Source organism: Lasioglossum baleicum, chromosome 15, assembly GCF_051020765.1.
Source record: "Lasioglossum baleicum chromosome 15, iyLasBale1, whole genome shotgun sequence".
NCBI classification, from domain to species: Eukaryota; Metazoa; Arthropoda; class Insecta; order Hymenoptera; family Halictidae; genus Lasioglossum; species Lasioglossum baleicum.
The window spans coordinates 7,219,300-7,245,708 of NC_134943.1; the positions used below are offsets into that span (position 1 = coordinate 7,219,300).

Here is a 26,409-nt window from a genome sequence, read left to right on the forward strand (position 1 = left end):
AAATTTCAGGAATAGAGAGGTTCTTACAGTGCGAATTCGCAGCGATTTATGCGCGAGCGAAGCCCGGTAAGGGTCGGAAGCCCCTTCCCGATCTTGCGTCAGGTATTACGTTACACGCCCGTACGTTATAAGATAAAAAGAGGCAGGCTGTAACACCTGAACGTCGACCCCTGCCACGGCCAGTGAGGTTTTAGCGACGGGATCAGTCGCGTCTCCACAAATCACCATGGAACCGTCGCGATCGACGCGAAGTGTTGCCCGCGTGTCTTCGCTACGGGGGAACCCGTCGCTATCGATTATTCATTAAGGGCACGCACGTGTGACTGAAAATGTGTAACGAGTGCAGTTCACTTTTGCAATTATCGGGGCAGGGTGATCAGCCTATTATCGGGTTGGTCCACGGTGTACACGTTGATTTTCACGTGACGGCTGCGTAACGCACGTGGCGATATCATTTGTGTATCACAGACTTTTCGTGTTGGGTTTTCCGGTATTAGCTTTCCACCAGCCGATGGTGTTAAATTCTGTTCATTGCCGGCAACGTGAGCGAGATCTGCGATTATGCCTCGGGTGTTGAACCGGGCTAGATGGTAATTAATGTGCATTTTTAAATATTTTTATACTGTCGAACTTCCTACATAAAGTACACATACATGGCCTTTTTAAATAATTTTTTGATCGCATTATTATATTATAAATTTGTCTTAGATCGATTATAAGGAATGAAAGCTATTTCTTCTTCCAATAATGTTACCAAGTTGAAAATAATCTAACAACGTTTCAACAAAGTTTTTCACTCATCCATTTGTGCTATTAATGAATAAAATCCACGATATAGTCATTAGTCTATTAAGCCTCGAAAAACATTGAACATTTTCCTAGAAAATCGTGGGTGCTGTTTCCGGACAAGGTGTTCGCAGTTTGTTATATATTATTCGCGCAAAGCCTCAATCCCGTATTGTCATCTCGGAGGTGCTCTCTAGGTCCCCTCGGGATCTCTATCAATCCTGCAGCCGTCTCGAAAGTGTCGATGATCCTCTGTAATAGTCGAAAGCTTCTCGGCGTCGCTCCGGCACCGCAGGATAAAAACGCAAGGCGACGTCTCGTGTTTCATTACCTATCCGGCCGTCGATCCTCGATTCTTCTTATATAACGCGAACCAGTCGGCGATCGAGAATGTAGAGGTGCGATTCAGTCTGGATAACGGCTTGTCAAGGTGTTCGAGACTGCTCGGTGTCCTCGTGTTCCCCATGGGACCGTTGATATAGGCGTAATCCCGCTTTATATGCCGCCATCAACTTATAAACACAATGTATTTATAATTTCAGATTCTTGTAATCTGTCTATTGTTTGAAATTACACCCAGGCATTTTAGCCATGAATGTATAAAATCCGTCCACTAAATAAAATCGCGAAGCTGATTGGATATTTTCTGTCAGAGGTAGCAGAAACAGTTACATAAACTGTCCAGCTGGCAACAATAGTGTCTACGTCGTTTCGGTGATCTGGAGGCCATCTTTGCTAGACTTCCGGTGACACAGAGGAGTCCGGCGACCACAGTACCGGAAATCCTCCGCGATCTGACTCGGTTTCCGGTAGTTTACCTGCAGGTAAGCCGAGTCAGAGTCGAGCAGACGAGGGAGATCGACGCCAGTCGACGATCGACGATCCACGATCTCCGATACGGTTCGCAGATTATCCGCCTCGCAGTTTTGCTTCGACGGTCGAGCGCGTACAATGCCCGGAATAAGACGGGTCACAGAAAGGACCTCGCTCACGAGGCCCTTGGACTCACCCGATTACGTGGAGTTTGCCAGCCTCCTCAGGACCAGGAAGTCCAGGATCAGACAGTTCCAATGCTGCGTTTGCGCCACTTTGATGTGAGTCCCTTGCACTTCATCTTAGAGAGGCTAACACACCCTATTCTCGTAGTAAAACCGAAGACATTTAGCTTAGTTTTAATTTTGTATTTTAGGGGAATGTATCATCGTTCTTGTCTTATTCCTTTTTGAAGCTGAAGAGAAGGTTTTAATATTTCGTAATATTTTTTAAATATTTCTGGCTAGTTATTGTAGTTATGGTGGATTGCCTGTTGGCTGGTGAGCAAGATAAAACATTGTTGTCTAGCGATCGCAAATTTGATATGTGTTCTTCGACGTGGAGAGATACGGTAGCTGAAACGTTTAAATGTTCGCAACAATAGCGCAACGAGATTGGCAATTAAGGAACGCTCGATACGAACGCATTACCTGCAGTAATCCGATTTGCGCCGAGGCGTTGACAAACGGTGTTGTTCTACGGGCGCATTAAAAATATGCGTCTGGGACAAAGCATGTTTATATAATTCCGACTGGAAGGCTTGTTGCGTAGCACTCGCTGGCTGCGGTAGAAACAGACTTTAATAAATCTAGCTGTGTAAAACGACGCATTGATCAAGTCATCGTTAACGGACCGAGCAAACAATATCTGCAATATCTCCCTTCCCTAATTTCTCACTCGTATCTATATCATACATTTCACAATTCGTCATCTACCTAGAAAATCCTAATAGCTAAAAATAGTATTCAATATCTGGCACAATCATATACACCCGTATTTATTAATGAATGTGAGAGGATCAAATAAGTATGTGTTGCACTGTAAATGAAACTTGTCGATGCAAACACAGAGAAGCACTCATTTTCTCACCCTATAAATCGATATAAGGCCCCCGAAGAGTTTTCGGCTCGCAAAATATCATCTAGAAACATTTTCAGAACCAGTACATACAAAGAATTTTGTTTTTTCCCCATAAAAGCACCCATCAGGACCCATCTTCTGACCGTATGAATCACTATGGGGGCTCGTAACAATTCAAGCTTGCAACGTATCATATCGAAAAAACAGATCTAGAACATTTTTAAACCTTTCAGGAAGGTTCGAAGTAGGATTTCCCGGGCCAAAGGATTTTCTTCGGATCGGATCTCGAAGTTCAGGGATCAGGATCCTGTCGATCGCGGCGAACATAGTCGAAGGAAGGCGATCGTGGTTTATAAATACACGTCGAAGATTTCCATGTTATCTGGCTGGAAAAATGCCTGTGTATCCATTCCCCACCGTAAGCGGATACTTACGTAAATTCATCGGCCGGCGTCGAGCGCCGGCCCGGTGATCGCGTCAGTCCATTCGCGGCTAGATCGCGGGCAGGGAAGAAGAGACGAACAAGAAGAAAGAATGCCGTCAACGGAGACGACCTCGTTGACCGGCGACAAGCCAGCCAGGGTGTATTACGTTCGCGACTCTTATCCGTTCTATTCCCATCGGAGAAGGCAGAAATTGCAGCTAAGATGTGTCGCGTACACCGTCGCGACGTGAGTTTTCCTTCCCGTCCGCACCGATCTCCTCGATAATCCGGCTTTTCGCGTAACAAGATCGGTGATTGTTAAGAATGTGATTGCTGGAACAGTGCTAACTAAAAATAAATCTAGTATCGATATTTGACGATTGAACGGGGCTGTAAAAATGGGGATGAGTATTGGGGTTTTTGATATGGGATTGTTGTGATTTCAACTTGTTATATCAATTTATACTTTCAACGAAATTAATGAAAAAAGTGATGCCGACAATTAAGATTATTCCAATGCGCGAAGTCTTTTGTTTTTGACAATTAGTTCTTGATGAAGGGATGCAGAATTTCCTTCTCGTTTCCCGGGGTGCGCCAGTCCAGTTTCGGTCAGTATAAACAACACGAAACAGGTTCTTTTAAAAACCAGAACTGAGGTGTCTAGGGGGGAAACGTGGAGACGTTGCGGTTTCTGAGTTGCGGTCACGTCCGGGCGTTGCTCGCGATGAAATATCAACGAACATCGCGTGCGTGTGGATCGCAACGATCTGTAGATTGACGGGGATCAAGCGAAATCGCATTGCAAATGGCGTTGCAGTCCCAGCGTTTTCGTCGTTCGAGGGTTTCCCGAGTTGTCGGATGACAAGTATTAGGAACAATAGTTCGTTCTTATTGTATTTGCGGGATCGGAGCGTTTCGCTGTAATTCGCTTACAGGTCGCTTAGCCGAACGGTGTATCTGCGTTGTCTCGCGCGTAGGCTGATTACGTGACGCCGGCCTTGATTACACGCGTAATTGTATAGCGGCCGCATGGTTGCCCAACGTTGCGACAGTACCTAAGAAATATTGCCATTTAATCGGAATCCGCGCTCGATTGGCAAAGTCCTTGCCGCGGGGACTTGTTCCTGTCAGAGCGGGATGCATCGGAGAAAGTGGTGGTGCATTGCTGGAAATTGCAATAGTGCACTCGGTCGAGAAGCACTAGTACGAAAAAAATGTACTTCTTAGTTTTAAACGTAAGATTGTTCTCGAAATAATTGCCGAATTTCTGTTGAGAAATTCTATAGTTAATAATTCTTAGATAGATTTTAGTTATTTTTTATTTACAATAATTTTAATGCAAGGAAATTAAATGTGCACATATAGGGAAGGATCACTTCTAGGGATCTAAGGAAATAGGGGAAGAAAGTAAAGGGATCTAGGGAAGGTAGAGGAAGAAGAGAAAGGATAAATGGAATGAATGAAGGGAAAGGAACCTATCGACCATCTCAAACCTTTTGCGCCAATTTTTATCCCCACCTTACACCCCACAATCAAGAGTACGAAAACTCTAATTCTCAACATTCTCTTCTTACAGAGCGGTCTTCACAATGGCGCTGATAGTAGCAGTGAGCTACTCGGTGAACCAGGACGTGATTGACAATCTGAACTCTCTGAACCTAACAACGGCAACATCGCCAAACCTGACCGGGTCTCTAAGACTAGGTTTGGTGCCCAATTCAGGATCCTACAGCCTGTACAACAGTCCATCGTTCCTGTCAAATGCTAACTCGATCCAGGTTAGCCTGAAGAACGGACCTCCTCCTGTCTTAACCGATGATGAGTTTAAAGAAGGCTTGGAAGCTGGTCGCCAGGCAATAAATGAACGACTTTTCGCCGATGCAACTGCATTAACATCCCCGTTGCCATCACCGTCACCAGCTTCGAGACATCGATACGCTGTCAGCACGTGCAGCAGCGTGCGAACCTTGGCTTTAGCTGCCATCGGTGAAATGGCTGCCACCAAGAAGATCGAGAATACAAGATCGATCCTGGGAGAATCGTCAGCAGTTGGCAGCTTCTTTGACGGTGGATGGATGCCACAAGGTGTCTGCAAACATTTGACAGAGCCAGATTGTCCGTTGAATAAATACAGAACGTTCGACGGAAGTTGCAACAGGCAGATGCAGCAAGGTGCAACCATGACACCGTTCAGGCGTGTCCTTCCTCCAAGTTACTCTGATGGCCTAGAAGCTCCTAGGAAGTCTTTGGCTGGCGATGAACTACCTTCTGCCAGGGAAGTCAGTCTGAAGGTCCATAAACCTTCGCCCAGTACCAATCCTCATTTTACCGTGATGATGGCTGTTTATGGACAGTTTTTGGATCATGACATCACCGCCACTGCCATCAGTCAGGGCATTAATGGCAGTTCTATCTCTTGCTGCCCACCCACTGTAGGACATCCTGAGTGCTTTCCGGTTCCTGTCGCTTCCGGGGACCCTGTTTTCGATGTCACTGGGAGAACTTGCATGGAGTTCGTTAGGTCTGCTCCTGCACCGCAGTGCATACTTGGTCCTAGGCAGCAGCTAAACCAGGTATTAATTAGGCAAAAGATGTTCTTGATTGCGTAAATTTCACTTCGTTACTGCCCTTTAAAATATCAAAGACTTCTTCATCCGGACTTCTTTGCTTTGACAAACTGCTGTTAGTCGCAACGTTAAAAGCACATTTCCTGTACAGGCTCTCATTAACTTGGGAATATCACCGACTTTTTCGAATTTCCACGAATCCACGCACAAAGGCCCGCATTTTGATCATTAGAGCGACGAGCAGTCGATTAATTAAGCTCATTAGGGTCGTGATAATATCGACGTAGCCATTGTTATTCGATAGACAGCGATACCATTCGGCGAATCGAGCGAACGTGCAACTTCGAATCAATTTTGCCATTCTTTTATCACTTTGACTGGTAGAAAGCCCCATTAGTGGACATTCCAATAACTTCGAAACCTAATGACTTAATAAAACTGACGCTGAGGAATTAAACGATACCAAAACTAATAAATCACTCGTTCTCACAGGTCACAGCGTTCATCGACGGATCGACGATCTATGGATCCGACATAGGCGTAGCTCGCAGCTTGCGTTCTTTCTCGGGCGGTCTTCTGAGGATGCAAACGACTCCTGACAATCGCACATTGCTACCTCCCAGCAAAAATCCCAACGACGGATGCAATCGTGAAACAGAGAAACTGAGAGGACGTTACTGCTTCGCAGCAGGCGATGCCAGAGCTAACGAGAATCTTCATTTAACAACGATGCACCTCCTCTGGGCGAGGCAGCACAACAAAATCGCAGATCAATTAGCTAAGATCAACCCTACTTGGGACGACGAAAGACTTTATCAAGAGACTCGACGCATAGTCGGTGCACAGATGCAGCACATCACCTACCAGGAGTTCCTACCAATCGTACTGGGAGACACAGAAGTGACCTTGAGAGGCCTGAGACCTCTCAAATCGGGCTACAGAGACTCAAACCCTCAGGATCCTAATGTGGACCCTAGTATAGCGAACAGTTTCGCTTCAGCAGCCTTCAGATTCGCTCACACTTTGCTCCCTGGATTAATGAGAGTGACTGATGAGCAACGAAGCACTTCATCCTACATAGAACTCCACAGAATGCTGTTCAATCCCTATAGTCTGTACGCTGAGGGTGGAGTGAAGAGTTCAGTCACCTCAGCTACTGAGAACGTTATCCAAATGACGTCCACTCATGTCACTTCTCAGCTGACCAATCATCTATTTGAAGACCCCATGAGCAACGTGACTGTGCCCTGTGGGTTGGACCTGGTGTCCTTAAATATTCAGAGAGGCAGGGACCATGGATTGCCTGGGTATACTAAGTGGAGAGAGTATTGTGGTCTAGGGAAGGCGGCGAGTTTCTCTGATCTTGAGGGACATGTGGATCCACAAACCCTGCAGGACATTTCAGGGTTATATAAGTCTGTTCATGATGTGGATCTTTATACTGGGGCTCTGGCTGAGCTGCCTAAGGCTGACGGAATTGTTGGACCTACTTTTAGTTGTCTAATCGCTGATCAGTTTGTTAGATTGCAGAAGGGGGATCGGTTTTGGTACGAGTTGCCTGGGCAGATTCATTCGTTTACCGAAGGTGAGGAGATTCGTTTTTGATTTGGCCTTCATGTTCTAATAATTAATCGTCCACTGGTAGGTGTAATCCGATGATTTTCAATAATCTTGTATGGTTGCAGACCAGCTGCAAGAGCTGCGAAAAACGTCACTGGCCAAGGTGATCTGCGACTGTTCCGACGGTGTGTCCCAGACTCAGGCTGAAGTGATGAGAGCCATAGGTCCCGAGAATCCCATGCTCTCCTGCGAGGACATTCCAACTCCGATATTCGACGCCTGGAAAGAAGACAAGACAAAAACTCCACTTCTAGGAGCAACGTTCACGCCAGTAAACTGGACAGCGTTCAAGGACAGCATCAACAGCACGATCAAAGATGTAGTGACCTACATAAACGACACCAGAGCATCAGCAACCTTGGACACAGATTGGGCAGCCTTCAAGAACTATATAAACAACACATTCTCCGATCTAAGGAACCAAGTATCCACTCTTCACCCCCCTAAACCTGAAACAGATTCCCCAGTACCAAAGGAGAAGTCTTCGATCTACCCAGACAGCTTTATCCTACGAGCATCAGCTCCAATGAACGTTTATCAGGACTGGCTTACTTTCAGGACCAACTTGGTGAAGTCATTGAATGATTCTATATCCTCTATGGGCAGTGGCCCAGCCTCCGCTGCCAAGTGGATCGCATTTAAAAAGGACATTGTCAATCAGTTCGCTGATCTGAAGGCTCAAGTAGCTTCTATGAAGACTGATCTTACTCCGAAGACCTTGCCGAAGATGTCAGAAGGAGGAACAACATCACTGTCTCGAAACAACAGTCTCCAGGACTCATTGATCCCAGCGATCTTTGACTGGAAGAATTTTAAAGATGACATAACGTCTTCCATAGATGACGCCATCATGGACATTGGAAAGAATATGCCTCCGCCAGGTGATCCAGCTTGGGCAACCTATGGAGCTGACATCAAGGATCGATTCTCTGCTTTTAGAGACAAAGTAGACACACAGAAGCTTCCGAAGGAGTCAACAACTGGACCAGGAGACGCCGACGAAGATTGGGTTAGCTACAAAGCTGATATCATCAAGACTGTCGACGATGCTGTGAAGAAGATAAAGGATAGGATGCCTCCTCCAGGTGATCCTGCTTGGGCTACCTACAGGGACGAAGTCATGAAGAGTTTCTCAGCTTTCAGGACCACTCAATCTCCAATGGAGTTAGCTACACTATCTTCCGCAAATAAATCTGAACGTCCCAATCTTGGAGCAGCTAAATTCGACAATAATCAGCTGGCTAACTTAACCAACGATTGGCTGGACTTCAAGGCTCAGATCAACGACTCCCTGACTAAAATCATCCAAGATATTCAGAGCAAGAAGCCTGTTACTCCTGATCCTGTTGGCTGGACAGCATTTAAAGACTCTACCGCCAACGATTTCGCGAAGCTCAAGGATGAAATCGCTAGTATGAAGGCAGAATGGGCTGCGGAGATCGATAAAATGAAGACCACCAATCTTCAGCCTAATCTTCAAGCTGCTTCGAAGAACGGAGACCCGACTAAATTTGATTATACCAAGTTCATCAAGCCTTTTGTTCCACCTGATGAATGGGTCGCTTTTAAAAAGCAGATCAACGACACATTAACGAACCTGCTGAACCAAGCAAATTCTACTGACAAAATGAACCTCGACGAGGTTCACGAGATGTTCAACAAGTCTTTCGCGGACCTGAGGAACGAGATCGAGTCCCTGAAGAGTATGATTGCTCAGAGTGGATTAAATGGAACGACGGATTGGAGCAGTTATCAGAAACGGTTCAATCTGACGGTCCAGGAGCTTGTTGAAAGTGTCAGGAACGAGAGCAAGGCTTCTGCTGCGAACATGCTGAGAGCCCTGTTCCAGACCAAGGATAAACTATCAATTTTGGAGCCTCCAGCTGGCGTCCCGCCTAAGGAATGGGAAAAGTTCTCGTCGAATATGAATAAGACTCTTTCGGACTCGCTGAAAGTGATCAGCGACAAGAAAATCTCGGCTCTGATGCTGAAGGCTGAGGTCCCAGATGCCTCGTCCTCTGATAAATCGAGACCCATTCCCCAGTGGCTGATGGTCCCTTGCCTCGCGAGCATCTTCCTGTCGAAAGTCGGGATGTTAGTTTGTTAAGACACAAAGAGACACACTCTTTTTTTTACAATACAACTTGTATATATGTTATTTATACATAAACTTTTACACGCTAATTGTGTACAGGGTGTTCTTGTGACCCTCGGAGGGCGGACCTAGCTGTAAACTTTTTAAAACATATTTTTGAGCAATTGTCAATTTAAATTGGAAATCGAGATGTGAACGTCAGAAACTGAGTAGGTGGATGACGATTTTTGTACTCTGGGTCAAGTTGGACCCTGGAACCGCCGTCCTAGGGATAACTAAGTCAACATACTAATGGCTAGACTGCGGATCTTTGTAGAATTAATATTTTTCGCTTCTTTCAGGAACTCATTTAAAGAGGTTCTAATTGTTATAGTAACGAAGAAAATCGTGCCGAGGAAGGTGTTAATAATTAAAAAGGAAAAGAGATCAGGGATGCTATGAGAGACTTCTTAAATTCTTCCAGTGCTTTTACTGTGTTTTCGTTTGTTGTTGGGAACGCAGAAAATCCGCAGTCTACCAATCGCAGTAACGGAAACGCGAAGCTTAAACTAGTTTAATGTTAACTCATTTTTATAACTGAAAGGGAGTTTGTTCTTGTAATTGTTTTGGAACGGCCTGTACACGCCGCAGAACACAAACGAATCTGTTCCTCTGTTGGAGACATTACGCTTAACGAGTCTAAGTCGCGAGACTCAGCAGGAGAGCGGTGCCCCGTTTTATCCAGAAATCTGATCCCTCGGGACCGATGTTCAGGTCGACGGCGACGACAAACGACGCGCGTCCTTGGTCCCCGCTCCTTTGAGGATAATAGTAGCAGGGGCTGTTGTACAGACCTGAAATTGAACAGTGTCGTTCTACCTGCCATGAAGCCATCTTTCTCGATTGTCTGGCGTGTTGTTACTAAACTGTGGACCCTTACACAAGATTATATTGCAATCATTCAATTTTCAAAATTTGCATCTCTCTACAAACGAGTACGATCCACAGTTTAGTAATTTCTACGCTGCAAAAATCGACAAATTTATAGCGTATAGGATCTTCAAAGAATGAGTAAAATAAAAATTGTTATAAAATTCAGTGCAGCTTAATTTTGCCTTGAGCCTTTCGGCATCTGTTAAGCCGGCCGATAAAAGTGTATATCAATTTTGTACAGTTCAAACCTTTGGTTCTCTTTTTAAGTTGCTCCGTGGGCCGGAAATAAATCACAGGCATGTTGCAAACAAGCTGCATGGGCGCTGGTTCAACTAGAACATTGTTCTTCTTGTCCCAGCCAGCACCTTCCAAAAAGACAGATCGTATGTACACGCCATCCTGCATAAGGAAACAAAATCATAGTCATTTCTCACATTTATCCTACGTAATTTATTTCAGATACGAACGATGTTGGAAAGTGTGACAAGCGATAGTAAGCGATTAAAACCGAACGACTGTTGTCTCTTCACTCCCTATTGCAGGTACTGTTCGAATAGCCCACAGAAGTTTAGGGTGTCGTGCAACTTCGTACATATTGGCCGTCACAAAGTCTACTGTAATCTAAGTTTAGAAGTGGTATATTTCGGGTGCGGCGTAATGTGAGTTTTCGACGAGAAAATTAGGGGCGCGAGAGGTCCTGTGTGTGTTTCTGGACCATGGTAGCTTACGCTTCGTACATTGCACGCCTAATCACTTCGAACACTATCATACAGATTGGTTCCATCAATAGAAGTTTTGATTTGACATTTTGCGGAGCAAAGTGGTCCCTCACTCTTATTTCAAAAGTTGTTACATTATAATTCAATCGTATTCCCATATGTAACATTACCGACCCATTTAAAACGATCGAGAAGTGTTAGAATTGTTTCAAATACTTTCAGTATCATATGATCTATACAATTCAGAACAACTTAATCTAACTGAAACTCAAAATTTGGACAGAATTAAAAACTGACATGGGGCGGTTCGATGATGGCGCTCTCGTCAATGGTGAAAACGGAGAACTCCCATGACAGGGAGTCAATGGACACATTCCATAGCCGAGCAGACATCTGTAGAACCGCCGTGAGGAACCCAGTCGGGAACGTAAACGCTGCCAACCAGAAAAGCAGCGGCGGATGAGTAGTTTGAGCCCATTCCACAAAAAGTTCCATTCGGCTGACCAAATCTCTGGTCCAGGCGCCTAACGTCTTCAAAGATGGATAGGCGATCAACCAGACTGATGGGACTCTTCCCTCGTAGACACAGTTGAAAATTTCTTCCAAGTCTGGGGACATTAGCACCAGACCTGTAATGGCTTGTTGCAGATTCGTTAAACTCTTGCGAGTTTTTCTTATGAGGATGTTGTAGCGTTGTATCTCCTGAAGCAACACCACGTCCAATGGTGACTTCTTTGGCCCTATTAGCTTCTGCGCTGTCTCATAATCGATTTTGGCTGGAATCCTTGACAGAATATCCGCAGTCAACTGTGTAACCTAATTGATTGAGGAGCATGATGTTAATTCGAGTTTCTTGGGCTACAGTGGATATTTGATATCTTCAGTTCAAGAATTCGGAAAATTATGAATCTTTTTGGATACATGTGTTGTGTCTACGTGTACGTAAAATAATTTTCGGGATTTCCTGGTTAGAGATATTTCCTTAGTTTGAGTACCATGTCCTCTTTACTGGTCTCCTCCTTGGTGACCGCCTGAACTTGCAAACCCATCAAGGTCTCGAACATGTTTCTGGTCTCCATAATCAGACACGTGATGTCAGCATTCGAATGCTGACCAAAAGCTTCCGGTTTGTCGATGTTCGGTAATACCGAGATGAAATCGCGGTAGGATTCTAAGGAAGCGTCCCTCGGTATGTAATAGGCTGGCAGTGATGACAAACGATAATTGGGCACGTTCAGCGCGTCTTCGTTGAAATAGAATTGGACGTAGGTCATCAGCAACCGGCGGTCCCAGTCATCCGTCACGTGGCCACCATAGCAAACACCTGCTATCAGATATTTCAGCGAATCCCAAGGCGTGATCGGGTATTCGTCCAGATAGACTTGCAGCAGGTTCTCCGACACCTGTCACCGATCATCAAAGAGTCCCATCAACCGAACAGTCGTCGAAAATAATGTTCATCATCGGAAAATCGATAAGTCAGTGGACAAACGCTTACCTGCGTCATTGTATCGTTACTACACATTGTGCTGGGCAAAATATTACCGCAATATTATTCTTACAAAATAATTTACAAAACATATAATCTAAAAAAAATCTGGAATGTCACAAAAACTTCTATGTACCACTATGAACGTATCTAGAAAAGAGTTTGCAACCCAGACGCGGAAGATCTCGGGTAGAATTTTCGGAAGTCGAGATAAAGCAAATATGTTCGACAGTATCGATACTGTGAACGATGCGGATACATATGAAAGTATTTCACGAATCGAAGACCAGCATAAAATGATCGTCGTCGATATCGATTTTTCCGGTTCTGTCCCGCAATCAGCATGGCTGCCGAAGAATTACCACGAAGTCGGAGTCGTTGAAGCTGTAGATGACGTTCCAGCCCAATTGCTGGAACTTTTTACGTTCGAGGAGAACGGCGTGGAAGAATACCAGGGCGAACAGAAGCTTCTTGTACTTGTGCTTCGCAAGGCACAGCTCGAATTGGCTTTCAGTTATTAAGCCGTAAAGACGCTTCATGTTTGCCTTGAGTCCCTTCGGCGGTTCGGTGGTCATCTTTATCCCCGCCTGGAGGATCGATATGGGGAATCGGCGGGTCGGGCTCGAGCTCAGCCACAATCTGTAATTAGCCGGACCCTTTCATTACCGGAGTCAGGAGCCATTTACGTTCCGATATCCGTATGCAGCGCGTGTACTATATGCCGGTCGCACCTGAACTGCGGGTGTAGCGTTTTACTTGATCCCAGAGTCTCCACGATTTTATCCAGCTTCGGCATCCAGCTTAAGGACAAATGGCAGTTCGCTAGGAACACCCACGCACCCTCAATCGCGCCCACCTCGATCATTCTGCAACGTTTGTTTCAGCGATTAACGGAAAAGCTACCTTAACGGCTGGGAAAAAGACTTTTCCCTATTCGTAGTTCGATTCCTATTTACTTGCGCCAAAACAATCTTTTACAATTTTCGGATAATAAAAATAAAAATGTACAAATATTCCTTAAGACTTCCACAATGTAGGACACGTTCAAAATTTTCTTTTAGTTTTACTCCGTTACAAGGAAAAATGGGAGGATATTGGCATGAATTGAGCTGGCTGAGAGAAGCTCGCAAAGGACATTCAACGATCTCGGTGCATTAGGAGATTAGAATCGTATAGACGATAACCTGGTCGCGATTGGGGACTGTCCTTGGCCCAGGGACAGAGTCATAAAATGATTAGTCATTTCCTGGCTGTCGACTAATTGCATCAAAGTGCTCGTAGGATCCACGCCAGGCGAGAGAACAAATATGAGTGGGGTCTGGGCAACGGAATCGTCGAGGACGGCTTTCAGGTCGAGTACCGGAGGCTCCACGAATCTTTGACCGAGATTCAGCACGATGAAGTGCGCGATGCAGAAGGAGATTCTGTCCGGACGGCAGCTGCGTATCACTAGCATCTTTTGGAATAGGTTGCAGTTCGTTTCCCACTCGGCCACCAACGGCTGCATTTCCGGTTCTGTGCTGATGTACCTGTCCGTCGAACTGCCAACTTAAATTCTGCGCACATTGTCTTTACTTCTATGTCAATACCACGGTTCGTGGACTTTAAGATTTTAAGAAAAATGTCTTTTTCATCGCAACGACTACTCTTTAAATCCCAATCATGTTTTTCGAGGTGCGTGACCGGTAAGTGGTACAAATTGTTTAGAAATGTTTAGCTGTGAATAAAACATTATTAAAGAAAAATATGATCACCAGACTGCAGAATTTATGCATTTATGACAAAAACGGGCACGCACAATTTAAAGCAGTGGACATGTTAAAAATATTTAAGGACATCAACGTATTAGTTTCAGCTTAATAGGATAATTAAAAAAACAATACAATTTTTATTTGGCTCCTGTATCCTGCAATCAATGCGAACATTTTTTATTTTGCATAAAGATCCGCAGTGTAATGATCATATTTGAGAGAGTCTATGGAATCGTTCTAGGTAAGACTCGTTCCTGTAACCTTCACGGTTCAGTCAGAAGAAATCGTTAAACTTCAAAATAAAGTCTTAAAAAAAAACGATTCTAAAAAACTAAAACGATTGTACGGAGTGTTATGATCGACGTAGATTGGCAAAAGATGGGTATCGATGAAGATTCGAGCCGGTAACGAGAACGGTCGGTCGCGCACCACAAACTCCAGTCCCTGGGGAACTGCTCGAAGGAGGAAACGATTCCGTGGAATCCGGGAAGGTTGTCCAGCTCCGTGATATTGTCCCAGCTCTCGTCGGGAAGCCAGGGCACGGGCTTGTCCGGTTGGCTTTCTTTATCGAGGACGATCCCTCCGCGAAGCAGGAAGCCGTACTCGATGTGGGAGACTTTCCCCATGGCGTCTAATATCTTAATGCACATGTTGAACGCGAACAGAAGCTTGTGCGTCTCGAACAGTCCTCGACAGGTGTTTCTATGTACACGTAAAAGTACAGGTGACAAAACCATTCGACGCGTGGATCCACCGGAGATAAATCGGGGAAGTACTTGTAGACGGCGTAAGTGTGATACTCGTTCAGGGTCTCGATCCTCTCCAAAAGCTTCAATCTTTTCGGGCTCTTATCGATCGACAGTGTAAACAAGGTAATGTATGCGTCCAGGGAGAACTGGTACATCGGATCGATCAGGCTCATGTCGTTCAGAACGAAGAACAGAATGGCGGCGCGTTGGGCGCACGGTCTGTACTCGTCTCTCGCGAGATCTATCTCTTCTTCTGTTTCCTCAGACACTATCAGGGACTCTGTGATGGAGGTGGCTGTTGCCTTTGACGATTGCAGGGTGCTGAGCAGGTCCAGGTCGTCTAGAAGGCTTTCGCCTGCCACATTCAGCAAGCTGGAACACGCAGATCGTTCGATATACCCTGATTTAGGGGTAACTTCTGCAGTGATAGACAATTTTGGTCTAAAACAAATGTTATGTTATGACTAGACTGCGGATCTTTATGCAAAATAAAAATGTTTCGCATTGTTTGTGGGAAGCAGGAATAACAGAAAAATGTATTTCATTCCTTAACGACTTTGTTACATCCAAAGTAACGTTGCAACTTTCTTGAATTTTCTAAATCTTTTACTGTTTTATATTTCACTCAACCAATTTCTTCATAAATGCATAAAGATCCGCAGTCTAGTTATGACGATTATAATTTTGAAATTGCTTGGTAAAATATTAAGAGTAGCCTGTAAACGATGTGTTGAGTAGGTCAGTTGGTCAGGAAGGTAATAGAATCGTTCCCGGTGCAGTACTGTCTGCCCGAGTATGTTTCACCATACAACTGAAAATCCGGAACTCTAAGTCGAGTGTCTTACTAGAGGATCCTGTCCTCTAGCTCTTTGAGAGTTCGTTTATTGGTGGAGATCGTGAGCACCAGATGGTCCTTCTGTTCCTCGAGCTGCGGCTTCTCTTTTCTGACCACGGTTCCCAAGAGCTGGTCTTCCAGTCCTGCGCACAGGATAATAAGGTTGCAGTCTCTCCTATCATCTCCTTTCATCGCTACCCTTCTTTCATCCAATATATTTCTCTACCCCTTTTCTTACTCTCGGTACTTCTCTCCGTTGCGTCTGTTTCCACCATTTTATAACCGTACGATAAAACAATTAGTTACCCTGCTCCTTAATGGCAAAGTTGCACAGTGTCGTTTTAGTGGATATTTCCGGCGCGTAGTGGGGGTTCGGAAGCTTCGTTGTTATGAACAAACGGAATTGATCGTTATAGCTGATCATCTTCTCGTTGAACTTGATCATCACTTGATTACCTGATTGGATAGGGAAGTGGTTGCGTTATTTGATCGTTGTTATTCTTGGGTGGACAGATTTTTGTACCTATCGTTACGAAGGCTCTTTCCAGGATCGGATTTAGAACTGGATCGATCGTCTCGCCGATATTTTCTAGTAAAACAGGTTTGCCAATTTGCAAGGCTATCTCCAAGGCCTTCGAGTACTCAGGTTGGCCGAAGTCGATCACTTTTAGCGACTGCAAGAACATTTTCGGAATCACATTCAATGAAATATTGTCAAATGGTAAAACTGTGTAAATTTTCGAACATTCTTGGCCTCCATGTTCTTGATCCACTTAACAGCCTGGCACTGTGGATCGATCACGAGCGGCCACCTAGTTCCTCTGGTGACAATGATGCCATTTTCTGTGCTGAAGTCATCTGAGGGCAACCCTTGGATCTGCCACTCTCTGATGACCGCTGGATCGACCAGAAATTCCTTCAACTCGAGATTCGGCGACACTGGAATTTCCTTCTCCGCCACCTACGAAATCAAACTCTCACAAACAAATCACCCAACGTTTTCTTACCCTAGAGAGTACAAAGAACTTTCGTCCAGTTAATTAATGATTTCATCGTGGTGAAGAACTAGAACCTCGCGAATTACGATTATTACATGTAGGATAGCGATCGGCTCCTCACCTCCTTCATCCAGATCCTTATCAGCTCCTCTCTGTAATTGGATACGAAGGGACCCAAATAGGACACAAAGGCGGTGGATATTAGGCAATCACCTGGCAGCCAGTCGAAGTACGTGGCCAGCGATCCGACCGTGTTCTCCCATCGAATCCGTTCGCCGGAAAGCCCGTCGACCAGCATCCCGGCCCGTTCCAGTTTCAGCTTCAATAGTTCCGCCTGAAAACACGCGAAAGTGTAAGGTGGAATCGAGTCAGCACTGTGGGAATTCGAGCGCCGGTAGCGTGTTTCCGAAATAAGCTGGCGTTCGGCAACCCCCCGGCCACCGTTAATCGATTCCGTTTCATCAACTTCCGGCTTGACTCGCCTGCGAAGAATTGGATCTGCGAATACGATACCCTATGCACCGTTCGCGAGACAGAGAAAGTCGATTTTCGAACCTACGAATGGCCCCAGTGAAGCATTCTCTGGTTATAATCTCTTTAAGAGTGGAGAGACAATACGGCTTTTCCCGAAAATTCGCTCGGTTGCATCGCTTTCCGACTTTTCCCACGCATACGCCAGTTCAAACAATCCGCGGCAGAAGTTGCAGCAAAATTGCGCCGGGGTATCGTGGTCATTTCCGAGCAAAAGTGTAAGTCTCTGTCCGGGGTAGACAGAGCGAATCAAACAAAATTGTCCGTAACGCGTAAAAGTCCGGGGCGCACGGCAAACACGTGCCGGCAAACGTAAATAAAACGGGCGCGATTGTCCGTCCAGGCAGAAAAAAAGGTCGGAAAATTCGCGGCGAATACAGCTCGTGTAAATACAACGTACGCCCCCCTGATATCACTGTAGCGATATCCCGCCTATAAACAGCGCGCAAACGAAACTTTCCGCGGCAGCAGAAGCGTGAGTTTATGTAAATAGAAACTGTGCACGCTTCTCTCTCGCCGCACCCCTGCGTTTTCCGCACGCTTCCTTCTCCCCCCCCCCCCTCGCACGTTTTCCGCGAGCGACACCTCCGCGCGACCGTTTCCGGTTCGCGAAGAAGATTGCACACTCGCCAGTTTAATTAACTCCTCCTTCTCGTGCATCTTCCCGTCGTACATTTCCTGCAGCTTCTCGAGTTTCTCTTGCAATTTTTGGAATTGCTGCATCGCCTCCAAGAGCGCGTCCTCCTTCTGCTTCAGCGACGCTAAGGCCACGTATAGTTTCTCCCTCTTCGGTGCAACGATCCTGAAATCACACAGAGATCCGTCGATCGCGCCTTCATCGTCTCCCATAAGCGAATTTTGTAGAATTATTTATGTAAAAACTTTTTGTTTAACGTTTGAACAAAGTATGGAGTCATGGAGACCGATTCGATAATTTTATTTCTTTTCATTAGTTGGTTATACCATTGAATTTTTCAAAGTGTGCGAAAGGAATATATGGTTTTCTGCAAAGAAAATGAATTTTCTTTTGAGCAGCTTCCCAACGCGAATTCCATATGTAACGAAGCGAGTGTCCAGATAGACCAGGCGATTACAGAATTAATTATTTCGTAGGATTGCTTTCTGAATAGTTGGGCGATTCCACTCCATCCTCGAGGGACTGCTCAACATTCCTAGAGCGGAATCGCAAGCTGCCCTCGTTATACGTTCCGGGACATCCCGCAACGAAAGAACCTTCGTACTTTTCCAATGGTCGCGTCAGAGAAATTTACATTCTCGTTTTTTTTTCCCAGGGATATTCATCCTCCATCGAACGATTTTCCGATAGAAAGTTGCGGAATGAGATGACCCAGTGTGCGTTGCAAACAAATTCAATCTTCTGCTTTCTTTAGCAGCGCACAATTTTTTGCAAGCTCCACGTCGATAAAATTTACAAAGTGCGTTTTTGTTGACGGTGTGGATTATTGTTTTGCATATTTATCTTACCTGTAAAGCTTCCCGTATTTCTCCATGGCTATGACCCATATGCAGAGCGACTTGGCGGCGATCGATACGAGGCCAACTTTTTCGGGATCAAATTCGGGATTGGACGTGTACCTGGCGATGGCTCTCAACGTTCTATCGGATATGTGGTCTTTGTCAAAGTCTCGAAGCTGGAAACCGAACGTCGTACGGTCGCAGAGGAAGGAATGGAGAAAGAGAAAAAGAGAGAAATAGTCGTGCGGATACTGCGAGGTTCCGAGCCGGACGTATTTCGTACCGCGTTGAGAAAGTTCACGTCAGCAAGTTGACGCTTCGACTCCGCCCAGGACGGTTCCGAGGTCTTCAGGATCATCACCGCTTCCATTACCATCTCGACTTTCGGCGGAGGACGCGTGAAGGATCTTATTTCGGAGATGTCCTTCTTGCTCAACGCGTCCAGAGCCTGCGACCATTGGAGAACGTTGTGAGAATGCATCGGTAAAAGATCAAACGAAAAATACTTGAACATTAATAAGGGAGGGTATCAACATAACATTCTTGGATCTTGACGAAATCCTTTGAAAAAACCTTATGAAAATATTAAATCCGTATCCTAAAAAATTCCTATATGTAATATCTATGAAAAATTCTGGTAGGAAGTCGGTGCAAAGTGAATCTTTGTGAAAGAATTAAGGAAGAAAAGGCAGCGGAGCAGAGTGGATTCAGTTTGGCTGGCATTGGCGGGCATGTTTGAGAGGCGAATTCTATAAATCCGGCGCACAGTGGCAGCGTGCGATTCGCCGGTCGTTATACTTTAAGATTTCAGAAACTCCGCGAAGTCGAAAGAAGTTGCGGAACGAGCTGCTCGCAGAAATACACGATTCGCCGGCGATAAATTCGCGATCAGGTGTACGTTTTAAATTTTCCTCTGGCCGGGCGAGGCGTACGGGGCGCAACTTTTTAACAAAGTAACGAAAGGCAAATTTATACAACATGCCCGTCTTATTTCCGCGCGTGCGCGCCGTCAAAGTTCCGTCGAGGCAACTTTCCTCCGGTGCTGCATAAAATTTTCGGACCGAAAAACCATAGAGAGAACAGTGGAAAGAGAGAGAGAAAGGGAGAGAGAGAGAGAAGAGGGGAGTGGAGAGGAAGAGGGGACCAGTTAAATAAGTTTTATACGAGGCACAATCGGATCCCCTACTTTACCTATCGATTCCGTGGGAGATACGGCTAGTAGTCGCGAATCCGGAGGAGTGGTGCTCGATCATTAAGACCAAACGAGCTGGAACAGTATTACCGGCGGGAACGATAAGAATTAATGTGGAGGAAGGTACCTTCATGGCCTCGTTTAGAGCTGGTTCGACAGTTTCGAGGTCGGCGCGAGCCAGCTCCTCGAGCTTCTTACACTCCTTTTGTTCCTCAGCGATCTTCTGCGACCGTGCCGTTACCGTTTTCTGCGTCTCGTCGGCGTCGCGTCTTTGGTTCACTATTAAAAAACGATTATTAATCCCTCGTCACACTCCCGCGTCCTATTCGACCCTCCACCGCACAATTTTTCCAAAATTTCAACCTCCAACTTTTGGATTCTAATATTCTATCATAATATTATCAGTTATCTATAAATTAGAATAAAATAGCCACTTTTTAAATGAGCTATATGTACACAATATAAATTATCGTCAGCAGTTCGCGAAAGACTTTACACTGTACTAAGGAAGAATAAATATTTTTTCTTCGCTAATGAAACCTGGGGAATCCTCACAGTTCTTATGAAACTTTTCCACGGTATTAATTGCTTCGGGATCCGTTAATTCTTGTTCCGTGGGGGAATGGTTCGCGGCAGTGGCTCGTCCCCATTGCAATTTCAGTCGGTGGAGGCAAAATTTTCGGAAAGGTTACGAGGGGCGGAAGAGGGGGGGGGGGGAGGGGGCAAGTGAAACGTGGAATGATTATGAAACGGGAGCGTTCTCCCGGGGGCCCGCGAGCGAAACTTTCGGATCGATCCAATTGCAACTAATGATAATACATCAGCGTCAAGAGTGACGTGCACCTATCGTTACCAGGAACTCTTCGCATTCCCTGGTAGATTTATGAACCTGCTCCTGCGTGACTTCGAGCTCCGCCGCCATTTCGTTGACTTTCACCCGCGTGTCGTCGATCTTGGAGAGGCCATTGCGAAGTTTGCTCGCCTGGGCTTCCAGATCCTGCCTTTTCTCCGCTATCATCCTGAAACCGAGGACTATGCTCATACTCGAATCGATGCATAGTGTTCAAACAGTTCGCCGATTCCGGAAACCCCGAAAATTCGAAAGAAGAGTTCTGCGAACTTTCTATTAAGTTAGGTACGAAGTCTGTATCTTTCCTTGTGGTCTATGGCATTGTTTGCTGGAATAATAATTAATATGAAATGTGATATCAAGACTGCTTATAATTCCTGTGGAAAACTACACTAGTGGTGTTCATAAAGTACGTAAGAAATATCAATTTGCTATTTTCTTTCATGGAATTACGAATAACAAAGATGTCCTAATCATTGAACATATAAAAAATAGCAGGGAGTTCAGGAGAGTGTTATCACTTCTCCAGGTTCAATTCCACGTCGAAAACTATAAAAGTGCAGTGTTGTCCAGCCAGTTTCTCTCGCGACGAGCGTCTGTCTCATTATACGGGGTGTTTCGTTAGACTCGAACGTTCTAAGCGCTCGGAACCGGGGAAGCAATGGTAAGGAGAACTTCGTCGGAGGATCTTTACGAGCGGAATATTTTTCTTTTAAGACACGGAAGGCATCCAGGTTGTTTTCGTCCTTTTAAACGATCTTTCCGCCGAGGCGAGCTCAATCGGCCGCGAGCTTAAGCACCGAACTTCCCTGCCACGCCGCGCCGTGGAAAACGGTTCGCCTCCGAGTTCCACAACTGCAGGAAATATTTCGGGCGATAAAGCCTCGCGCCGGGACACCCGGTACATAAGGCGAAACGGACCTGAGAGAAATTGGAATCGGTAAATAGTGGACATAATTTTGATACTTTCGCAGTTTTCCCCCCGGCAGAAATCCGCTCGGGGTTTTCGGCGCGAAGGGTGACAAATCGCGGCGAAACTGCGCTTGACCCGAATCGTGAAGTCGGTCCAAAGCGTTTTATTTATTAAATTTTTGCGGTAACTAGTCGGGCGATCCTTTATCTTTTGACAGTGGAATGTCTTTGGAACTGGTGTAGGTTTTGATTTATCTTGCGTGGTCTCGACTGTCGCTTGGATGTACGGTTAATGTGTATCAATGTGTGTAATGGGTTTTTAGATGATGTGTATTAAGCGATCTGCTAAATTATGAATAAATAAAGTTCGTGAGGCTGCAGTCGAGTCAGATATCCGTTGCTTAAGAAGGTTTCAAGGATTGTAAGAGGCATCTTACGAAAGAAGCGACGTTGCAGGATGAGTAAAGGACTCCGGAGCGAATTCCCCGAAGAATTTCGAATCGTAGGAGCGCGAGGAATTTCAATGGCTGTAACATGGACTCACATTTTATAGCCGGCAACCAGTTCGAGGAAATTCACGGGCGTCACGTAATTGTAGCGCTTCATCTCTACGGCCATTCTGCGTGAAAACTGCGACACGGTCTCATGAATCAGGGAGAAGGTACTCGCGATACCGTCTCTCATACGTTCCTGAAGAGGTGCCAGCGGCAACGCTGTCGCGGATGGTCGTGGTCCCTGCAAACAACCTCGATTAAAAGAAATCTGTACCGTATAAGTTTTCTCTTATTTTAGATATGTTTGAAATCACGTTGAAAAATTGCCCTTTACACCAGCAACTTCGCCATAGAATAAATGTACCCCCGTCTGTGATTACTCTGCAGGCATCTCCGAATCTTTTCCAATCGACTGAAGTTACCCAAAAATTTTGAAATCTGCGCGATTATGTTCGTGGTCCACGGGCGGTGCATTTATTCTAACAAAGAGGCGGCTCTCAGGCTAGATTGATTTTCTACAAGGAAAAGCAGGAGGTTCCGCGCGCACGGAGCCGTGTAGTCTGGCGCTTGGGACAAATTCGAAAATATTAAGCGGTCGGCGGGGAAACGCTCGGACGATTGCGTTCCGGAAGTGAATGCGCTAGAGGGTCGTATGATCCTCGCGCAGGAGCGATGGTGGCGGAGGGTACGGCGAGCCGTGGAGAGGAAAATAATCGGATTCCACGAAATAGAGAGGACCTAGCCCCCCCTCTCTCTCTCTCTCTCTCTCTCTTCTTCTCCGCCTTCTCTCCGGGCTCGGAATCGAATCGAATGGAATCGGTCGCGCGGAACGAGAGGTGGGGGGATAGAAGGCGAGCCGAAGACCAACCACTTTATTTTCGCCGGTGATAGTGAGCGTCAGATTGAGATTCATGAGGAACTTGTTGCCAACTTCGAGGAGGGCTTCCCGCGGCCATTCCAGGAACCAATCGATGGTCGTGCAGTTGATCAGACTCGGGTACTGGCGTAATCTGTTCCGGAACGCGTCCCCGATCGGGCTCATGCACACCACCAGATGCAGATTGCTGCGCACCCTCTCGATCAGCATCGCGTAGATCACCTCCGTGGTTGGGACAAGTCCAGCACGCAACACCTCCTTCATCAGCTGGTTTTTAATCTGCTCCCAACCGGCCAAGAACAACCAAACGATAAACGGAGACGTACTGATGTGGTTCCGCGAGTATAAGATGCATTGGGAAATACTTTAGAGATAGTTTCGAAGTATATGCTGGGCGGATTCGATACGGAAACAAGGAATGGATAAGAAAAGAGCTTGAATCACGAGGAAGATTCGGAGATCTTCTGGAGATCTGCGGGATCGTTCGTGCTTATTGATACACGACGCGATCAGGGTTACTTTATTTATACACTTGTGGTTCACGAAGACAGGGGAAGAGAGGCTAAATATGAATAATTAGACAAAACAAAGAGCTCACGTCCTCCATCTCGTCGCCCTTGAACAAATTGGCCACCTCGCCCGTGCTCAGTATACTGTTCACAATTTCGAGGAACTGCTCCTCGACCACCTGGGTGTCGTTGAAGAGGAACGTGGTAGCTTTCTTGTCCACGCCGGTCTTTGTGTACAGGACTTTTAGGTCCTCGCGGAACTCCTGCACTCTGTAGGTCTTGGTCACAGTGATTTGGAAAGTGCTTAGCTCGCACATGTAGTTGGAGATTCTTGTGAGTGACTGTCTGCCGCTTCCGCCGACTCCGACGAGAAGCATGTTGCCACGAGGCTGTGGGAATTTGATCATTAGCAATTTTTCAGGGTAGAAAACTGCGATATGGTGAGTGTTCACGAACTTGCGAAATGACGCGAACGATTCTGCATATGTGCTCGATTGCGTCGCGGAAGAAGATTAAATCGAGGTGAACCACGCCTGTCGAAGCGTTGTATTCGTCCATCTGAGCCTCGATGTGGGTCCTCACTGCCCCAATGTCTGTCAGGTCCTCGTATATGTCCCATGCATTCATGAAACTACCTGTAAAATATTCACAGTTGAATATCTTAAATTAATTAAAGTAATTGTGCTCAGTTAACAGTTCATAGTTTGCCCAGGTTAGGTAGATTGCCATTTTTACCGAATACAGGAGATGTTTTCTCGGGACAAATATTGCTGAAAGTCATCTCGAAGTATCTCCCTAGCTGTTGACCGAGCTCCTGAAGGAACCACTCCCTGTCTCTGGAAGAACGATACACATTTTGTGTTTATTTTATATCGAGCATTGATACAACACTTCATTTTCGAGAGCGTACTTTTCATCAATGAGCCTATCAGAAAATACCCTGAACGCCTCGTGGACCCATAATCGAAGGAACGTATGCTTAGAATACTGGTAGTCGATGTGACTCCTCAACAAACCTTGGAAAACCTGTTACACAGGAGCAATAAATGAAAAACTAATTACCACCTTCGAATGACAGATTTACCTTCGATATGTCTCTCAGATTAAACAAATAGTGCATCTTTGCCGGAGTAGGTAGCATTGTTTGGATCACATGGTCGTACAGCTCGATGGTAGCCAAAGTCACCTCGTTACCTGTTTCAACAATCTTTCTACTTAAATATTTAACAAAAATCTTTCCGCTCAGATTTGTTCTATCCTTGTATATTTCACTGACTTATTCCCTTGACTTCCGTATGAAAGTCAGCCAAATGTTGATTCAACATCGTTCCATATATCCTGACGATTTGCTTCTCAACAGGGAACGTCATGTTGATAACGTTGAACTTCGTCAGAAGTCTGTTTGTGATACTGCTTCGGCCTCCTCCAGGGGGACCCATGGCGGCCATTAGCTGCACACGCTGCACGTATTTCTTTGTCTGCTTCTGGCGATCGTACCTTGGCAAATTTATTGTGCATTGCATCACGAGTTTTTGTTACCATTCTATCGATCTTTGTACTGTAAGAGAACATTAAAAATCGAATTGTTACCAGAATCCGTATCCTATCAGCTGTCTAACCAGTTCCAGCGGTGGCTGGGAGCCATAAGTCTCTTTCATGGGCATATTAAAATCGTCCATGAAGGCAATCAAGGTTTTCCCACCAACAGGAATATAAATCCCCTTCGTGCGTTTCTCCAATCTACTCTCGACACTGTCCTATAAAGAACCAACCCCCGATAAAATCGATAGACTCCAGTCAAAACGTTCTACAACTGTATTAAATCACCTGGATGTTTCTGGAGGTGGTCTGCGCAGACATGTTCAGCATCAAGACACTATACTTCTCCGGTTTCAAGGACTCCAACACCGATTGGAACATAGAAGTCTTGCCAGTACCCACAGGTCCCATAAGCAGGACAGGGAACTCGTTCCTCAGAAGAGAACCGATGATGTAGTCGTATCGAACAGTGTCGACTGTCGGGACCACGATTTTGTAGAACGGCATCCTGCAATTGGCAACGCGAAAATTCGAGGACTCAAGTAAAAAGAGGACAGGTATTCATTGATGCAAATTCTCGAACGTACTTCGGCTGCATCTTCCACAGCTGAGGCAGTTTCTCTTCCCATGAGACGAACGCGCGCAGACGAGAGTCTACGAAGTACTCGTAGACAGTATCACGAAGAGGAAATGCGCCTTCAATTTCGCGGATGTAGTTGTCCACCTTGAACCGACCCTCTTCGTTCACTGATCCACAGATGGACCATATTAGGCTGCAATCGTTCAACGTTATTGATAAGCAGAGACTTGCGGATTTACGCATTTATGACTAAAATGACTAGATGAAATACAAAACCGTGAGCACATAAGAAACCTAAAAATCCTACTGTAATACTTTAATCTAGGAGTTTTACCAGAAGAAGAACCACATTTTCACGACATTGGCGAACACGTCAGCGTCCCCGGTGAATTCCACACCGTTCTCAGGAGTGGCCAGCACCTGCAGAAGCTTGCACAACGACTGCACGGCGTTCAGCTCGGGCGTGGGGACCAATTCCTCGCATTTTAGCCTCTTAAACTCGAGGGTGCTATTCACGTGTTCCTCGAAAAGCGTCTTCATCTATTCCCCGAAGCAAATATCGCTTGAATCACGAGGGCCAACACAACCAAGGGGCTCGGGCTATGTCGAAA

General features: G+C 45.7%; 2 protein-coding genes across 5 annotated transcripts in view; one reads left to right on the forward strand and one right to left on the reverse strand.

Annotated features, from left to right (window-relative positions):
• The first annotated feature begins 182 nt into the window (after positions 1 to 182).
• LOC143216263 (uncharacterized) lies at positions 183 to 10,458 on the forward strand. Of its 4 annotated transcripts, none has more exons than XM_076439146.1 (5): positions 183 to 590; positions 1,440 to 1,880; positions 4,680 to 5,676; positions 6,163 to 7,255; positions 7,356 to 10,458. In XM_076439146.1, exons 2-5 carry the CDS (start codon positions 1,738 to 1,740, stop codon positions 9,395 to 9,397), a joined length of 4,275 nt encoding a protein of 1,424 aa, XP_076295261.1. In that variant the 5' UTR covers positions 183 to 590; positions 1,440 to 1,737; the 3' UTR covers positions 9,398 to 10,458. The 4 variants fall into 4 exon arrangements, with proteins under 4 accessions (XP_076295261.1, XP_076295262.1, XP_076295263.1 ...); XM_076439147.1 differs by lacking the exon at positions 183 to 590 and adding an exon at positions 654 to 1,312; XM_076439148.1 differs by lacking the exons at positions 183 to 590; positions 1,440 to 1,880 and adding an exon at positions 1,953 to 3,350.
• Kl-2 (dynein heavy chain 2, axonemal kl-2) overlaps positions 10,064 to 26,409 on the reverse strand; it is a 41,543-nt gene continuing 25,197 nt past the window's right edge. Inside the window, exons 34-64 of the mRNA XM_076439015.1 lie at positions 26,133 to 26,338; positions 25,806 to 25,991; positions 25,507 to 25,726; positions 25,270 to 25,436; positions 24,956 to 25,176; positions 24,764 to 24,873; positions 24,590 to 24,705; positions 24,415 to 24,515; positions 24,136 to 24,314; positions 23,769 to 24,068; positions 23,162 to 23,449; positions 22,344 to 22,534; positions 20,881 to 21,056; positions 20,165 to 20,316; positions 19,129 to 19,293; positions 18,855 to 19,021; positions 18,000 to 18,171; positions 16,960 to 17,172; positions 16,586 to 16,801; positions 16,364 to 16,514; positions 16,147 to 16,296; positions 15,851 to 15,983; positions 15,033 to 15,377; positions 14,686 to 14,958; positions 13,690 to 14,034; positions 13,237 to 13,371; positions 12,868 to 13,144; positions 12,012 to 12,419; positions 11,314 to 11,832; positions 10,546 to 10,696; positions 10,064 to 10,218 (exon numbers count right to left, since the gene is read on the reverse strand). Of these exons, the coding sequence (XP_076295130.1) occupies positions 10,064 to 10,218; positions 10,546 to 10,696; positions 11,314 to 11,832; positions 12,012 to 12,419; positions 12,868 to 13,144; positions 13,237 to 13,371; positions 13,690 to 14,034; positions 14,686 to 14,958; positions 15,033 to 15,377; positions 15,851 to 15,983; positions 16,147 to 16,296; positions 16,364 to 16,514; positions 16,586 to 16,801; positions 16,960 to 17,172; positions 18,000 to 18,171; positions 18,855 to 19,021; positions 19,129 to 19,293; positions 20,165 to 20,316; positions 20,881 to 21,056; positions 22,344 to 22,534; positions 23,162 to 23,449; positions 23,769 to 24,068; positions 24,136 to 24,314; positions 24,415 to 24,515; positions 24,590 to 24,705; positions 24,764 to 24,873; positions 24,956 to 25,176; positions 25,270 to 25,436; positions 25,507 to 25,726; positions 25,806 to 25,991; positions 26,133 to 26,338 (6,588 nt within the window). The remainder of the gene's footprint in view (positions 10,219 to 10,545; positions 10,697 to 11,313; positions 11,833 to 12,011; positions 12,420 to 12,867; positions 13,145 to 13,236; positions 13,372 to 13,689; positions 14,035 to 14,685; positions 14,959 to 15,032; positions 15,378 to 15,850; positions 15,984 to 16,146; positions 16,297 to 16,363; positions 16,515 to 16,585; positions 16,802 to 16,959; positions 17,173 to 17,999; positions 18,172 to 18,854; positions 19,022 to 19,128; positions 19,294 to 20,164; positions 20,317 to 20,880; positions 21,057 to 22,343; positions 22,535 to 23,161; positions 23,450 to 23,768; positions 24,069 to 24,135; positions 24,315 to 24,414; positions 24,516 to 24,589; positions 24,706 to 24,763; positions 24,874 to 24,955; positions 25,177 to 25,269; positions 25,437 to 25,506; positions 25,727 to 25,805; positions 25,992 to 26,132; positions 26,339 to 26,409) is intronic.